We start from the raw sequence: 17,968 nt of genomic DNA, 5'->3' as shown, positions 1-17,968 counted from the left end.
CACCTGTCATTCTTCCAAACTCCAATGTGTACAGGCCCAACTTGTCCAACATTTCCTCCTAAGATAACCCTTTCACCTGAGAAATCAGCTGAGTGAACTTTCTTTGAACTGCTTCAAATGCAATGATATCTTTTTAAGTAAGGAGACCAAAATTGTGTACACTTCTCCTGTTGTTTTCTTGCCAATGCCCTGTATAACTGTTACAAAAAACATTTCTACTTTTATATTTAATTCCCTTTGCAATAATTACAACTTTTCATTAGCCTTCTTAATCACTTTGCTGTACCTGCATACCATCCTTTTTTTATGCTTCACATACCAGGACACCCAGATCCCTCTGTCTGTTTTCTTCAATCTCTGTTTAAATAGTATGCTGCTTTTCTATTCTTTCTACCAAAAAAGTGCTGGGCCCACTGTTTTGTCATTTATATTAATGATTTGGATGAGAATATAGGGGGCATGGTTAGTACGTTTGCAGATGACACCAAGATTGGTGGCATGGTGGACAGTGAGGAAGGTTATCTCCAATTGCAGCGGGATCTTGATCAATTGGGCTAGTGGGCTGATGAATGGCAGATGGAGTTTAATTTGGACAAATGCAAGGTAATGCATTTTGGTAGATTGAACCAGGGAAGGACTTACTCAGTTAATGGTAGGGCATTGGGGAGAGTTACAGAACAAAGAGATCTAGGGCTACATGTTCATAGCTCCTTGAAAGTGGAGTCACAGGTGGACAGAGTGGTGAAGAAGGCATTCAGCATGCTTGGTTTCATCGGTCAGAACATTGAATACAGGAGTTGGGACGTCTTGTTGAAGTTGTACAAGACATTGGCAAGGCCACACTTGGAATACTGTGTGCAATTCTGGTCACCCTATTATAGAAAGGATATTATTAAACTAGAAAGAGTGCAGAAAAGATTTAGTAGGATGCTACCGGGACTTGATGGATTGAGTTATAAGGAGAGGCTGAATAGACTGGGGCTTTTCTCTCTGGAGCGTAGGAGGCCGAGGTCTATAAAATAATGAGGGTCATAGACAAGGTCGATAGTCAATATCTTTTCCCAAAGGAAAGGGAGTCTAAAACTAGAGGGCATAGGTTTAAGGTGAGAGGGGAGAGATACAAAAGTGTCCAGAGAACAAAGAACAGTACAGCACAGGAAACAGGCCCTTCGGCCCTCCAAGCCTGTGCCGCTCCTTGGTCCAACTAGACCAATCGTTTGTATCCCTCCATTCCCAGGCTGCTCATGTGACTATCCAGGTAAGTCTTAAACGATGTCAGCGTGCCTGCCTCCACCACCCTACTTGGCAGCGCATTCCAGGCCCCCACCACCCTCTGTGTAAAAAAACGTCCCTCTGATGTCTGAGTTATACTTCGCCCCTCTCACCTTGAGCCCGTGACCCCTCGTGAACGTCACTTCTGATCTGGGAAAAAGCTTCCCACCGTTCACCCTATCTATCCCCTTCATAATCTTGTACACCTCTATTAGATCTCCCCTCATTCTCCGTCTTTCCAGGGAGAACAACCCCAGTTTACCCAATCTCTCCTCATAGCTAAGACCCTCCATACCAGGCAACATCCTGGTAAACCTTCTCTGCACTCTCTCTAACGCCTCCACGTCCTTCTGGTAGTGCGGCGACCAGAACTGGACGCAGTACTCCAAAAGTGGCCTAACCAGCGTTCTATACAGCTGCATCATCAGACTCCAGCTTTTATACTCTATACCCCGTCCTATAAAGGCAAGCATACCATATGCCTTCTTCACCACCTTCTCCACCTGTGTTGCCACCTTCAAGGATTTGTGGACTTGCACACCTAGTGTTTCTAGCACATCTAGCACATCTTGTGTTTCTATACTCCTGATGACTCTGCCATTTATTGTATAACTCCTCCCTACATTATTTCTTCCAAAATGCATCACTTTGCATTTATCCGGATTAAACTCCATCTGCCACCTCTCCGCCCAATTTTCCAGCCTATCTATATCCTGCTGTATTGCCCGACAATGCTCTTCGCTATCCGCAAGTCCAGCCATCTTCGTGTAATCCGCAAACTTGCTGATTACACCAGTTACACCTTCTTCCAAATCATTTATATATGTCACAAATAGCAGAGGTCCCAGTACAGAGCCCTGCGGAACACCACTGGTCACAGACCTCCAGCCGGAAAAAGACCCTTCGACCACTACCCTCTGTCTCCTATGGCCAAGCCAGTTCTCCTTGTATCCCATGAGCCTTAACCTTCTTAACCAACCTGCCATGTGGGACTTTGTCAAATGCCTTACTGAAATCCATATAGATGACATCCATGGCCCTTCCTTCATCAACTGTTTTTGTCACTTCCTCAAAAAACTTCCACCAAATTTGTAAGGCACGACCTCCCTCTTACAAAACCATGCTGTCTGTCACTAATGAGATTGTTCCGTTCTAAATGCACATACATCCTGTCTCTAAGAATCCTCTCCAACAACTTCCCTACCACGGACGTCAAGCTCACCGACCTATAATTTCCTGGGTTACCCCTGCTACCCTTCTTAAACAATGGGACCACATTCGCTATCCTCCAATCCTCAGGGACCTCACCCGTGTCCAAAGAAGCGACAAAGATTTCCGTCAGAGGCCCAGCAATTTCATCTCTCGTCTCCCTGAGCAGTCGAGGATAGATGCCATCAGGCCCTGGGGCTTTGTCAGTTTTAATGTTCCCTAAAAAACCTAACACTTCCTCTCTTATAATGGAGATTTTCTCTAACGGGTCAACACCTCCCTCCGAGACACTCCCGGTTAACACACCCCTCTCCTTCATGAATACCGATGCAAAGTATTCATTTAGGATCTCCCCTATTCCCTTGGGTTCTAAGCATAATTCCCCTCCTTTGTCCCTGAGAGGTCCAATTTTCTCCCTGACAACTCTTTTGTTCCTAACGTATGAATAGAATGCCTTAGGATTCTCCTTAATCCTGCCTGCCAAGAACATCTCGTGACCTCTTTTTGCCCTTCTAACTCCCCGTTTGAGTTCTTTCCTACTCTCTCTGTATTCCTCCAGAGCTCCATCTGTTTTCTGTTGCCTGGACTTAACGTACGCCTCCCTTTTCATTTTAATCAGATCCTCAATTTCCCTGGTTATCCACGGCTCTCGAATCCTACCTTTCCTATCTTTCCTTAGTACAGGCACATGCCTATCCTGCAGCCTTATCAATAGTTCCTTAAAAGACTCCCACATGCCAGACGTCCCAGAGGGACAATTTTTTCACACAGAAGGTGGTGAGTGTCTGGAATAAGCTGCCAGAGGTAGTAATAGAGGCGGGTACAATTTTATCTTTTAAAAAGCATTTAGGTAGTTACGTGGGTACGATGGGTATAGAGGGATATGGGCCAAATGCGGGCAATTGGGATTAGTTTAGGGGTTTAAAAATAAAAGGGCAGCATGGACAAGTTGGGCCGAAGGGCCTGTTTCCATGCTGTAAACCTCTATGACTCTATGACCAAAGGGGATAAGTTCATATTTTCCTGCAACCATCTGCCAAATTTTTGCCCACTCCCTTAACCTGTCTATATCTCTTCACAGACTGCTCATGTTCTCTTCACAACTTACTCTCCTACCTATCTTCAGAAAATTTAACAACCATACATTTGGTCTCTTCACCCAAGTCATTGAGATAGATTGTAAATTGTTGAGGCCCCAGCACTAATCCCTGTGGCAACCCATTAGTTTCAGCTGCCTACTCAAAAATGCCTGATTTATTCCCAGGGGAGGCAATGGCATAGGAATTGTCACTGGACTAGTAATCCAGAGACCTAGGGTATTGCTCTGGGGACCCAGGTTCAAATCCCACCTTGGCAGATGTTGAAATTTAAATTCAATAAAAATCTGGAATTAGAAGTTCGATGACCATGAAATGATTGTAAAACCCCATCTAGTTCAGGGCAATTAGGGAAAGGCAACAAATGCGCGGCCAGCCAGTGATGCCCACATACCATGAATGAATTTTTGAAAAATTCTGCTTCTTGTTGGGTAATTAATCTTCTATCCATGTTAATATGTTATTTCCCCTTACACTATGAACCCTTGTTTTGTGTGGTAACAATTAATCTATCAAATGCTCTGGAAATCCAAGTACACCCATTTATAGGTTCCTCTATATCTCAATTATTTGTAACTTCCTCAAAGAAATTTAAATTACTCGAGCGTGATTTTTACAAAGCCATGTTGAATCTACCTGATTGCATTAAGATTTTCCACATGCTCTGCTGGAACCTAGATTCTTGTAGCCACATAATTCTCTTTTAGTTGGACATTTCCTGTTAATGTTTTGTTTTTCTTTATTCTTTGGGATGTGAGTATCACTGGCAAGGCCAGCATCTTTCTGCCTTTGAGTGGCTTGTTAGGTGATTTCAGAGAGCAATTAAGAATCAACCACATTCCATCTGACTCCAGATCCACCATAGACCAACTGGCCAGACATCAGTGAACCAGATGAACTTTTACGATGATATAGTTTCATGGTCACCATTACCAGCTTGTATTTGAGACTTATTATGTGCATTTAAATTTCACCAACTACTGTGTTGGGGTTTGAACCTGGTAACCCAACAGCATTAGCCTGGCCTCTGGATAGTCCAGTCACATTACCACACCACCATGTATCAGGAAGAGCAAGGGTCCTGACACTTACAATTTTCACCCTTCACATGGCTCAGCTCTGACCCTTCCTTTCTTCGATGACTCAGTCTCCATTTCTGGGGGCGGCTCATTATAAGCCGACAGACATCCACAGTTGTATTGACCTCACTTCCTCACACTCTGCTTCCTGCAAGGACTCCATTCCAGTCTCCCAATTTTGCATCTGTTTTGATGATGCCACCTAACCTGCAGTGCTTCTGATATTACTTCTTATCCTCCAGCATGACTGGCCTCTTGTTTGTGCCTGACCTATTTCCTGCATTTCTGCTCTTATCTATTCCCCTCCTTCGCAAAACCCCAGCAGTTTCCATGTTCAATGAATCACTCTCCAGGATAATGCTACCATCAAATAAATCATCTCTTCCCTTTTTCAGCATTCCGAAGGGGATTGGTCATTTCCTAGTTATCTCCAACATCCTGTCACATTTCGACAGAACTTTTCCAAGCGAGTGCAGCTCCTTCCTTTCACCCCTTCCAGATGTAACAGTGATTTTTTTATACTTGCAATTTAGTTTGGTATTCACCGCTCACATTGCAGTCTGTTCCACATTAGGGAGACCAGTTGCAGATTGGGTGACTGCTTTGCAAAGCACTTCTGTTGTCTGCAAGTATGACCCCAAACTTGTTAGCCTGCTGTTTTAATTCTCCATTTTGCTCACATGCTGACCTCTCCTCCAATATTCCAATAAAGCTCAGTGCGAGCTTGAGGAACAGCATCTCCTCTTTTGAATAGACAGTTTGCAGCCCTCCAGACTCAATATTGTGATCAACAATTTCAGATCATAATCTTTGTCCCCAATTTTTTCCATTTCTTTTGGCCTTAGTTTTTCTCTTGTTACCTCATCATCCTACGAATTGCATTTCATCCAGACATAGTTTCTTGTTATCACACCCTTTGACTCCGCCCCATCACTTAATGTTTCCTACTTTCTACCTGGTCAGAAACCATCCCTTTTGTTGTTTATTTTTAAACTTTCCCATTTCATTTGGTTAAAACCTGTTGCATTTCTCATTTTTTCCTTATTCCATTAAAAGGTTATTGACCTGAATTGTTAACTCTATTTCTCTCTCTAGATGCTGCCCCACTAACTGAGCTTTTCCAACATTTTCTGTTTTTAGTTAGCTATCAATAATACCTTTTTAATGCATGAATAGCAGAAGCAGAGAAAATATAGATTGTTTTGCTCTTTATTTCTTTAAATACCCTATCATGTTTGTTAGCTTTTGCTGTGTGGAAGTTGTGAAATGCTGCATTTTTGGCAATTTCCTAATCCTATTTTATCAATCTCTCTCATCTGCAGCATACAAAACCCAGTAAGAAGTTTAACAACACCAGGTTAACCCATACAAAACCCCACAGCCTTCACCAACTTTTTTAAACGGTGCTGAACAAGTACTGCAGTGCCTGTCCAATTTGGGTGCAACCATTATTTCTGTTCATGTTTCTTTATCCCTCCAAGAATTATAGCTATTTGTGAGTTTCTTTTGCATTATTAATCATATTTTTAACTTGCTTTTTCCAGTGCTATCACCCTCATTTTTCTCCTTGTGTAGCACTGGAAATATGCTCAAACATTTCTGTGTTTCTCAACCCCTCTTTTATAATTTTTTTAAAGTAAGATATATGGCACAGAAACAGGCTATTTGGCCAAGTCAATCCAGTGCTAGTGTTTATGCTCCACTTGAATATCATATTAACCATCCATTCCATTCCCTTCTCTCTCATTTGGTGTCTAGATTTCCCTTGAATGTTATACTATTCACTTCAACATTCTTGCTATTCTTTGAGTAAAGAAATTTCTTCTAAATTCCAATTGATGGCCTCTACTTGTGATATTCTGCACAAGAGGAAACATTCTTTCTGTATCCACTCTCATCAAAATATTAATTTTAAAAGACTTCTGTTGGGTCACCCTTCAGCTTTTTGTCCAAGAGAAAAGAGACCCAACTTGTCGATCCTTTCCTGTATGTTTCTGGCATCATCCTTTGTAAATCTTACCTGCACCCACTCCAGTGCCAGTGCCTCTATTGTTGCTGTATTGTAGTGACCAAAACTGCACACAGTACTTTTTCAGTGTGGTCCAACAAAGGCTCAATATTTCCCTACTTTTCAATTCAATCCCTCCAGAAATAAACCTGATGTTTGGTTTGTTGTTTTAGGGTCTTAACCTTTAGTTATTGGTGTCTTGGTTACTCTGAGATGCTTTTGTTCCTCTATCCCACTGGGACTTGAACCTTGCAAACTGTAAATGATGGAAACTATGCTTTCAAAGCTTGTATTTGCTTTTTGAGACATACCCTAACTGATAAAAGGAACTGAGAAAAGAAGCTTAACTTTCTGGGTTTCTAAGGGGATTTAGGACTGGAACTGAGGTTGGAAACTAAAAGTTTCAAGGAGGTGATGTCTATGTTACAGTACAGACAGGCTGAAGCAAATAGACACTTGTTCCAGAAGCTGAGAATGGACAAATCTTCAGCTGTTTCTGTTACCTGGAGATAACATTGGTGGATTTATGCAGCAAGACCCTCGTGAGCAGGTTGGGCAGGCATGTAATTTTTGGATGTAGACTGTGCCTTTGGAACACTGCTTGGTTGTGCACTACTGTCAGCTGAGGATCAGGTTAAATCCTTGAAAATGAGGAGCTGAAACTCTTCACGAAGAAGACTCTTTGTGCTGAGTTGGCTGCTGAACCAAGTGATAAGATTGGTCTTGGTTGTATCTGCCATTTAACATGTAATTTATTGTTTATAATCAATGCAATTTGACTGTTAATTTATGTTTAACTGCTGTTGATTTTGGGTTTTAAAATATAGATGTTCACACAAGATGGCTTTTAGTGCTTGCTTTCTTTGACTTTTGACTCTTGTATAGTTTTTGTTTTAAACTGGAATTTTGTGGCTTTATTCGTTCAGTAAATAAATAAGATTTGAGTTTCTATAACTTTTTAAAAAGTTTACTCGTCTCTCTATTAAGATTGTAGCACCGTCTACCAGAAAGAAGTACCCCACGTTAATCTGAGTTGAAGTTTAATAAACTTGCAAATGGGCAATTAATTGGTAAATAATGTCGTCCTGTTATTTTTTTGTAGTTCTCCTCAGTATTGACTGCTTATGGAACATTAAATTCCATCTTCTGGCACTCTGAATAACTACCATTCTTTGCTTTCCATGTTGGAGCCAGTTAGCAATCCATTTTGCCACTTGTCTTCTGTCTCCACATTCTCTGGTCGTCTTCAGTAGTTCATTATTATAGAAATCCTACAGTGCAGAAGGAGGCCATTTGGCCCATTGAGCCTGCACCAACCACAATCCCACCCAGGCCCTATCCCCATAACCTCATATATTTACCCTGCTAGTCCCCTTGACACTAAGGGTCAATTTAACATGGCCAATCAACTAACCCACACATCTTTGGAATGTGGGAGGAAACCGGAGCATCTGGAGGAAACCCATGCAGAGACAGGGAGAATGTGCAACCTCCACACAGTCACCCAAGGCTGGAATTGAACCTGGGTCTCTGGTGCTGTGAGGAAGCAGTGCTAACCACCATGTCACCTGTTATGTGGCACTTTTTTTTTGAAGGCCTTTGTGAAAATTCAAGTAAATTGCATCTACTGCATAACCACTGTTACCTTCTGGAAATTCAATAAGATTGGTGAACCAAGATTTTCCTCTATGCTGATTGTTCCTTATATTTTTCATGTGAAGATGCTCATCTATTCTCTCCTGCAAGGATTCCATTATTTCTTTTCTACCACTGATAAATTGATTGGTCTACAATCCCTGTTCTGTACCCTTATATAAATACAGGAATTGCTTTAGCTATCTACTTGTTGTCTAGCACTGCACATTTTTCTGACCAATTATTAACTAAAGAGTAGTATTGCTTCTGTTATCTCTTCCATAGATTCTTTTAAAATACATGGTTGCAATCCATTCAGACCAGGAATTTTATCCTAGTTTGTTTACTGTATTCTGTAATTTTACACGCACTTGTCTTAAAATTTATCTCCTCCTCATACAATGTCACATGTACCTTTTCTTCTTGAGTTCTTTTCCCAAAGACAAGCCTGACCCACAGCACCGTAATCACCAGCATGTGTAGGATAAGGAGACAGGTCTTGAATCCTCCCCAGCTGAAATGGAATTGAACCCTACATTGTTGGCAATAATCTGAATCATGCCAGCAGTCCAACCAACTGAACCAAGCAGGCTCCTCAGGAGTTGGAGTTGTTGTGGCAATGTACACTTTCATTTTGTAGTCTGGAGCTATCGATAGTGATGGCAGAGGCTCTAATTTCTTTCTATCACATGGTTGACCAGGAATCTCCCACTTGTATATTGGAAGGAGATGCTCAACGTGTTGGACAATGTTGCAAACACATCTGGATTGAGAATTGAACACTGAGCTTCTGGCTCAAGAGGTGGGAATACTACTTTCTGCACTACAAGATTGCAACCTACCTGTTCTATTTACCTGTTAGATATTGAAGCAAAATAATTATTTAATATTTCTGCCATCGCTCTCTGTCCTTAATGGTCCTATTCCCACTTCACCCTGCCTTTCTTCGCAGCTGTACCTGCAAAATATTTTACAATTTTGTTTCAGCACCTAATACACGAGGACACCAAGGTCTGGCTTGGTATCCACCTTTCTCAGTTTACACCCATTCAAATAATAACTTGTCTTCCTATTATTGCTACCGAAGTGGATAACCTCACATTTATCCACATTAAGCTGCATCTGCCCTGCATAAACCCACTCACTCAGCCTGTCTAAACCATGCTGAAGCATCTCTGCATCTTCCTCGCAGCTCACCCACCCACCCAACTTTATATCATCTGCAAATTTGGAGATAATACATTTAGTTCCCTCTTCCAAATCATTAATATATAATGTGAACAGTTAGGGTCCTAGCACAGATTTCTGCGCCACTAGTTACTGACTGCCAATCAGAAAATGACCCATTTATGCCAACTTTGCTTCCTGTCTGCTAACCAGCTTTCTATCCATCTCAAGACACTAACTGCAATCCCATGTGCTTTTCTTGTCAAAAACCTTCTGAAAGTCTTAAAAGACGACATCCACTGGTTCTCCTTGGTCAACTCTATTCATCAAGCATGATTTCCTCTTTGTTAATCCATGCTAACTTCATCTGATTGATACCACTGCTTTCCAAATGCTGAGCTATGAAATCCTTGAAAATGGATTCTAGCAAATTTTCCAGTGCTGGCATTAGACTCAGTGGTCTATAGTTCCCTGTTTTCTCTCTACCTCCCTTTTTTGAATAGTGGGCTTGCATTAGCTACCGTCTGATCTGTAGGAACCAGTTCAGAGTCCAAAGAATTTTGGAAAACGACCACCAATGGATCTATTATTTCCAGGACTACTTTGTTAAGTATGCTGGGATGAAGATTATCAGGCCCTGGAGATTTATCCACCTTCAATCCATCAATTTCCCCAAAAGCAGTTCTCTATTAATACTGGTTACCTTCGGCCCCTCATTAAAATTGTTTTTCTTAGGATTCTGCTACATTATTCTTGTCTTCCTTTATGAAGACAGAAGCAAAGTATGAATTTAGTTTCTCAGCCACTTCTTTCTTCCCTGTTATGAATTCTCCCGTTTCTGACCTACGTTCATTTTTGTCAATTTTATTTCTCTTTACATACCTATAGAAACTTTTTACAGTCAGTTTTTATGCCCTTCACTAGCTTACTTTCATACTGTTTTATGCTTCTTAATTCCATGGTCCTCCTTTGCTGAATTTTAAACTGCTCCCAATCCTCGTGTCTATTGCTTTTTCTTGCCAATTTGTGTGTTTCTTCTTTGAATCTAATACTACATTTCGGACCACTTTATCATATCTGGTTTTTGCCGAATACATCATGATAATCAAACTAAGCTACTTTTAACCTACTTGATAACTGTAACTTGGCTATCTAGTGCTGACTTTGAGAATTTGCAGTCTTTTCATACTTTACTGCTGCTTTTGCTTTTGTGAGGCAGTCAAGTAACTGATGTTCTACATCTTGGTTTAGACACCAAGGCCGGAATTTTACCGGAGACTCGGAAAGGCATTCTCTGTTGGCCTCGGGTAGGATCGTACGAACCTCGGGTGGATATGCCGGTAAAATTCCGCTCCAAGTATTCCGTAGTGATTTTCAAAAATTTTTATTCTTTAATTCTCCCCTCTTGTCACACATGCTCCTATTATCAATTGTTTGCTCTTCCTCCTCACCCCCACTTCATTTTAATCTCTTACTCACTGTCCCATTTTTTTTCCTTTTTCCTACAAATGTTCACTTATATTGACCCTATTCCTGATGGCAATCTTTTTTATCCTTATATCTCCCACACTAATCCCTTTTATTGATGAAATAAGCTATTACCTCTCAATTAATCCATCACTTTAAGTTCTGCTGATTGACATGGTTTCATGGTCACAATTCTATTCCTTATGAAACTCTATTGAAACATTTTTTTGTTTAATCCTCTTTAGTTGCCTTGAACGTAACCAGAATCTTTCTTAGCATGGCTATTTAATTTTTTCTCTCTCAACTTTGCTGATTTGCTGATCCTCTGAACTCCTATTAACTTGGGTTCTCTAATTCTCCAAAGAGCTCTTTTTAGATCAGTGAAACACATTATTCATCAAAAGCTTTATCCCACTCTAGGTCTCTTGCTCTGGTCTCTAATGCAATAGTCTAAGCACCTCTTTCTTGGTGTTGTCAGATAACACGAGGTAGTTTAAGTGATCTATATTTGTTAAATAACCCCCCCACCTTCATCCAGCTGCTCCTTCCTTATTGGGTGAGCCTCAAGTTGCTTAAACTCCATGAGGCCCACGGGGGGAATCTATTGACAATCCCCCATGGCCATGCCTGCACTAGAGAATTGAAGTTTCAAGTTAAAAAAACAGAGGAAACTGGAGCTAGAACAGTCACAAACAAAGCTGAGAAGGAATTAGTGAGAAGCCAGAAAAATGTGAAGTGATTTTAAGGTTTGTGATACCGCACTACAGCTTGTGAAGCGGTACTTGACACAATTAGTGGCTGGATCTCTGAGAATTTGTGTAAACGTTTAAAAGCATTTGGGACAGAGTTTAAAAACCTGGAGGCGGCAGATCCTTGTTAAAACAGTGGAGAGGAAGCCTTGTTTGAAAGGATAGTTGGAAAACCTGGAGGTGGCCCCTTGACTAATCCCTGATGGAAAGCATTGTTTTAAAGCGTGTCTTTTTGAGAGTGGAATTTTGAAACACTCATGACAATGACCTGGGGGAATTTGAGGAGAAATCCACAGAAGATCAATTGAGTGGCATTTGTCATTTGGTTTTAGAGTTGAGTGTGTGTTACCACAGTCAGCCTGTGGCTTAAAGGGACTGTGTTTATTGAGACAATTATAGCACAAGTTATATCGTGTACCTTGTGTACATTTGTGACAACAAGGAGTGGGGGGCGGGTGAAGGTGTATTGCATTATAATCAAACTTTTCGTATTTTAATATTTTTTTGTTGTTGAAAGCAAATTGGCATTCCTGTGACTCCGTTCCTCCATGTTTTCTAAGAAAAAATACAAGTTACGGCCTTCTGAGCCAGACTTCTATTCTGTGATCTTTCCTGTCTAGTTATAAGATCAACTGGGATCTTAACAATCCTTGCCCTTAAACCAGGGAACTAAAAATTTTAATTCTTCAAAGGCATCCACTTCCTGCAAGTTTCTAAAAGATTTAACCAACATCTACATTGAGTTAATTTTGACTTCTACCCATCAATCTTTGATTCCAGTTTACTATATTCTCATCCCATTGAAATTAGTCCTCCTCTAATATTGTATTTGTACTCTGGATTGCTTCTTTTCCATAGCAGTCCTAATCCCTATGATACAATCATCAGCGTTCCCTAAATATTCCCAGACTGACACTTGATCATTTTGATCCTCTCCTCCATTCCCCTGAATGAAATCCAACAATGCCTCCTTCCTTATTGGGCCGGAAATGCACTGATGGAGAAGTCTTCTGAATGCATTTCAGAAATTCTTCCCTTTTTCATTATTAATATCTCAATCTATATTAATATCACAATCAAGGATGAAGTAGCCTGCTTGATTGGCAACCCATTCTTCAGCTTGAATATTCACTCTCTCCTTCACAAGCACAACTTGGCTGCAGTGTGTCCCATCTTCAAGATGTACTGCAGCAATTCGCCAATCCTTCGTTGACAGCACCTTCCAAAGCCCTGGCCTCAAGAAAGACAAGGGCAGCACTGTCATGGGAACACCAATGTGTGCAAGTTCTCCTCAAGTTGCACAATCCTGATGTGGAAATATATTGCCATTTTTTCACTGCCTCTGGGTAAAAATCCTGGTACTCTCACTAATAATACTGTGAATGTATCTACATTGCATTGCAGTGTTGAAAGAAGGTGGCTCACCACCACCTTCTCCAGGGTAATTGGGGACAGGCCACCTTGCCAGCAACATTCACACCCCATGGATAAGTTTAAAATAAAACCTTTGGTCCTGTGTAGAATCCGTTAAGAGTGGGAATACTGCTGTGGGCCTCTGCCCACCCATGCTATGTTCACATTTCAGTTTTTGGTTCCTGGTGCTTTTAATTTTAGTCTCTTGAGGTAAAATCAGCAAAGGTCCCTTTTTTAAAGTGCACCTACACAGAAGATTCATGATCCCAACAGAGTTGCTTTCTTTGTCCGCACAGACAATTTGAAAATGTGTTTTTGTAATAGGCAGGACTGGTCACCTGCAGGATAATGCACTGTGCCATTACATAACAATCCTGGCCTTGTAAAACCTTGCTTTAATGCCAGCAATGTAATAGAAAATCTTCTCCTGCATATGCAGAAAGTTATGAAGAAAGTAAGGATGTGTGGGATAGAGGGAAGTTTGGCCGATTGGATAGGTAACTGGCTATCTAACAGAATAAAGTTTAACAACACCAGGTTAAAGTCCAACAGGTTTATTTGGTAGCAAAAGCCACACAAGCTTTCGGAGCTCTAAGCCCCTTCTTCAGGTGAGTGGGGATTCTGTTCACAAACAGAGCTTATAAAGACACAGACTCAATTTACATGAATAATGGTTGGAATGCGAATACTTACAACTAATCAAGTCTTTAAGAAACGAAACAATGTGAGTGGAGAGAGCATCAAGACAGGCTAAAAAGATGTGTATTGTCTCCAGACAAGACAGCCAGTGAAACTCTGCAGGTCCACGCAACTGTGGGAGTTACAAATAGTGTGACATGAACCCAGTATCCCGGTTGAGGCCGTCCTCGTGTGTGCGGAACTTGGCAATCAGTTTCTGCTCAGCGACTCTGCGCTGTCGTGTGTCGCGAAGGCCGCCTCGGAGAACGCTTACCCGAATATCAGAGGCCGAATGCCCGTGACCGCTGAAGTGCTCCCCAACAGGAAGAGAACAGTCTTGCCTGGTGATTGTCGAGCGGTGTTCATTCATCCGTTGTCGCAGCGTCTGCATAGTTTCCCCAATGTACCATGCCTCGGGACATCCTTTCTTGCAGCGTATCAGGTAGACAACGTTGGCCGAATTGCAAGAGTATGTACCGTGTACCTGGTGGATGGTGTTCTCACGTGAGATGATGGCATCTGTGTTGATGATCCGGCACGTCTTGCAGAGGTTGCTGTGGCAGGGTTGTGTGGTGTCATGGTCACTGTTCTCCTGAAGGCTGGGTAGTTTGCTGCGGACCATGGTCTGTTTGAGGTTGTGCGGTTGTTTGAAGGCAAGAAGTGGGGGTGTGGGGATGGCCTTGGCGAGATGTTCGTCTTCATCAATGACATGTTGAAGGCTCCGGAGGAGATGCCGTAGCTTCTCCGCTCCGGGCTACCCAGCCTTCAGGAGAACAGTGACCATGACACCACACAACCCTGCCACAGCAACCTCTGCAAGACGTGCCGGATCATCGACACAGATGCCATCATCTCACATGAGAACACCATCCACCAGGTACACGGTACATACTCTTGCAATTCGGCCAACGTTGTCTACCTGATACGCTGCAAGAAAGGATGTCCCGAGGCATGGTACATTGGGGAAACTATGCAGACGCTGCGACAACGGATGAATGAACACCGCTCGACAATCACCAGGCAAGACTGTTCTCTTCCTGTTGGGGAGCACTTCAGCGGTCACGGGCATTCGGCCTCTGATATTCGGGTAAGCGTTCTCCGAGGCGGCCTTCGCGACACACGACAGCGCAGAGTCGCTGAGCAGAAACTGATCGCCAAGTTCCGCACACACGAGGACGGCCTCAACCGGGATATTGGGTTCATGTCACACTATTTGTAACTCCCACAGTTGCGTGGACCTGCAGAGTTTCAATGGCTGTCTTGTCTGGAGACAATACACATCTTTTTAGCCTGTCTTGATGCTCTCTCCACTCACGTTGTTTTGTTTCTTAAAGACTTGATTAGTTGTAAGTATTCGCATTCCAACCATTATTCATGTAAATTGAGTCTGTGTCTTTATAAGCTCTGTTTGTGAACAGAATTCCCACTCACCTGAAGAAGGGGCTTAGAGCTCCGAAAGCTTGTGTGGCTTTTGCTACCAAATAAACCTGTTGGACTTTAACCTGGTGTTGTTAAACTTCTTACTGTGTTTACCCCAGTCCAACGCCGGCATCTCCACATCATATCTAACAGAAAACAGAGGGTGGTGGTGGATGGAAAATTTTTGGACTGGAAACCGGTTACCAGCGGAGTGCCACAGGGATCAGTGCTTGGTCCTCTGCTATTTGTCATTTTTATAAATGACTTGGAGGAGGGGGCTGAAGGGTGGATCAGTAAATTTGCTGATGACACCAAGATTGGTGGAGTAGTGGATGAGGTGGAGGGCTGTTGTAGGCTGCAAAGAGATATAGATAGGATGCAGAGCTGGGCTGAAAAATGGCAAATGGAGTTTAACCCTGACAAATGTGAGGTGATTCATTTTGGTAGGACAAATTTAAATGTGGATTACAGGGTCAAAGGTAGGGTTCTGAAGACTGTGGAGGAACAGAGAGATCTTGGGGTTCATATCCATAGATCGCTGAAGGTTGCCACTCCAGTCGATAGAGCCATGAAGAAGGCCTATAGTGTGTTGGCATTCATTAACAGGGGGTTTGAGTTTAAGAGCTGTGGGGTTATGCTGCAACTGTACAGGACCTTGGTGAGACCACATTTGGAATATTGTGTGCAGTTCTGGTCACCTCACTATAAGAAGGATGTGGAGACACTGGAAAGAGTGCAAAGGAGATTTACCAGGATGCTGCCTGGTTTGGAGGGGTAGGTCTTATGAGGAAAGGTTGAGGGAACTTGGGCTTTTCTCTTTGGAGCGGAGGAGGTTGAGAGGAGACTTGATAGAGGTTTATAAGATGATGAGGGGGATAGATAGAAACATAGAAACATAGAAAGCCACAGCACAAACAGGCCCTTCGGCCCACAAGTTGCGCCGATCACATCCCCACCTCTAGGCCTATCTATAGCCCTCAATCCCATTAAATCCCATGTACTCATCCAGAAGTCTCTTAAAAGACCCCAACGAGTTTGCCTCCACCACCACCGACGTCAGCCGATTCCACTCACCCACCACCCTCTGAGTGAAAAACTTACCCCTGACATCTCCTCTGTACCTACCCCCCAGCACCTTAAACCTGTGTCCTCTCGTAGCAACCATTTCAGCCCTTGGAAATAGCCTCTGAGAGTCTACCCTATCCAGACCTCTCAACATCTTGTAAACCTCTATCAGGTCACCTCTCATCCTTCGTCTCTCCAGGGAGAAGAGACCAAGCTCCCTCAACCTATCCTCATAAGGCATGCCACCCAATCCAGGCAACATCCTTGTAAATCTCCTCTGCACCCTTTCAATGGCTTCAACATCTTTGAACGTTCAAAGACTATTTCCTCGGGTGAATGGAGTGGTAACTAGGGGGCATAACTATAGGGTTCATGGTGGGAGATGTAGGAAGGGTGTCCGAGGTAGGTTTTTTACTCAGAGAGTGGTTGGGGTATGGAATGGACTGCCTGCAGGGATAGTGGAGTCAGAAACTTTAGGAACATTTAAGAAGCTATTGGATAGGCACATGGAGTGCTTCGGGATGATAGGGAGGAAATAGCTTGATCTGGGTTTCAGACAAAGCTCGGCACAACAACGTGGGTCGAAGGGCCTGTTCTGTGCTGTACTGTTCTATGTTCTATATGCTTTTGTTTTAAAGTCAGCTTCACTGTGCAGTTTGAGCATTACATTTCACAGTGTTGCATTTGTTAGGAAACCAACTTTTTTAAAAAAGTGATTGGCGAAGAGCCAGAAATAATCAACCCTAATGCTGTAAATATCCTGAGCATTTTCAATTAACTTAAAATGAACAGTTCACATATTTAGGGTTTGATCTTGAAAGTTAACAACTAGGTAGCAGACGCTATGATCATCCAGTAAGTGGGAAAATGTTCAGAAGAGAAATCTATCAATTCTGGGAGTTTGTTTCATTTCTTTCAATGAACCTTTCTGTATTCGCCTAATGCTGTGTCTTTTCATAAATGTCAGCAATATGAAGGTCTTTCTAAGATTTGTTTTAGTGTTTTATACCTCCTAATTGTTGTTTTCTTTTTTTCCCATAGAAATGTGGTACTGGGTTTTCCTCTGGGCTCTGTTCTCCTCTCTCTTTCTCCATGGTGCTGTGGGCCTGCTGATGTTTGTAATGCTTCAAAGACACAAACAAGGCAGAGTGATATCAGTGATAGCCATTGTTGTGGGCTTCCTGGCATCCATAACTGGAGGAATGATCACCAGTAAGTACTTGAACTTGAGCAACAAACATGCATGTGACATTTTGCTAGTTTGACACATGTTGGATAAAGTTAGATACAGATACAGGATGAGCCATGATCTAGTTGAATGGCAGAGCAGGCCTGTGGGGCCAAATCTTTCTTGTGTTCCTGAACTCTGGGCCCAAACTGTAACTATTGTGTCAAACTGGTCTTTTAAATTGCATATTATCTGCTTTGTTTTGTCAAGGTTTTTTAAAAAAATGGAAATCCCAACTTTTTGGAATATAGTGATGTGATTGTTGGTGGCATTTGCATACTGCAAGATGTAGTATGCTGCTCATGGAATAGACATGTAAGGCTTTCTGAAAACATTGAGGATTCTTATAACTGGGTGCCCTTCCTTTTAGAAAGAAATATTGTCAATTGCAGGAATTATTGATAATCCTTTTCTATTTTTTGGGACAGTGAGTGATGTTGGTGGGGATGGAATAATAGGGTTATAGCATGAGGAAGCTCATC

At 42.2% G+C, this 17,968-nt stretch overlaps 1 protein-coding gene across 1 annotated transcript in view; it reads left to right on the top strand.

The window, feature by feature from the left end:
• Positions 1-17,968, top strand: part of tmem170b (transmembrane protein 170B) — a 57,435-nt gene that overhangs the window by 15,565 nt on the left and 23,902 nt on the right. The window contains exon 2 of the mRNA XM_078241077.1: positions 17,300-17,470. Coding sequence (XP_078097203.1) covers positions 17,300-17,470 — 171 coding nt within the window. The remainder of the gene's footprint in view (positions 1-17,299; positions 17,471-17,968) is intronic.

This window comes from Mustelus asterias, chromosome 2 (genome assembly GCF_964213995.1).
Source record: "Mustelus asterias chromosome 2, sMusAst1.hap1.1, whole genome shotgun sequence".
NCBI classification, from domain to species: domain Eukaryota; kingdom Metazoa; phylum Chordata; class Chondrichthyes; order Carcharhiniformes; family Triakidae; genus Mustelus; species Mustelus asterias.
The sequence above is the reverse complement of the archived record's forward strand: the minus strand, read 5'-3'. Positions and strand labels throughout refer to the sequence as shown.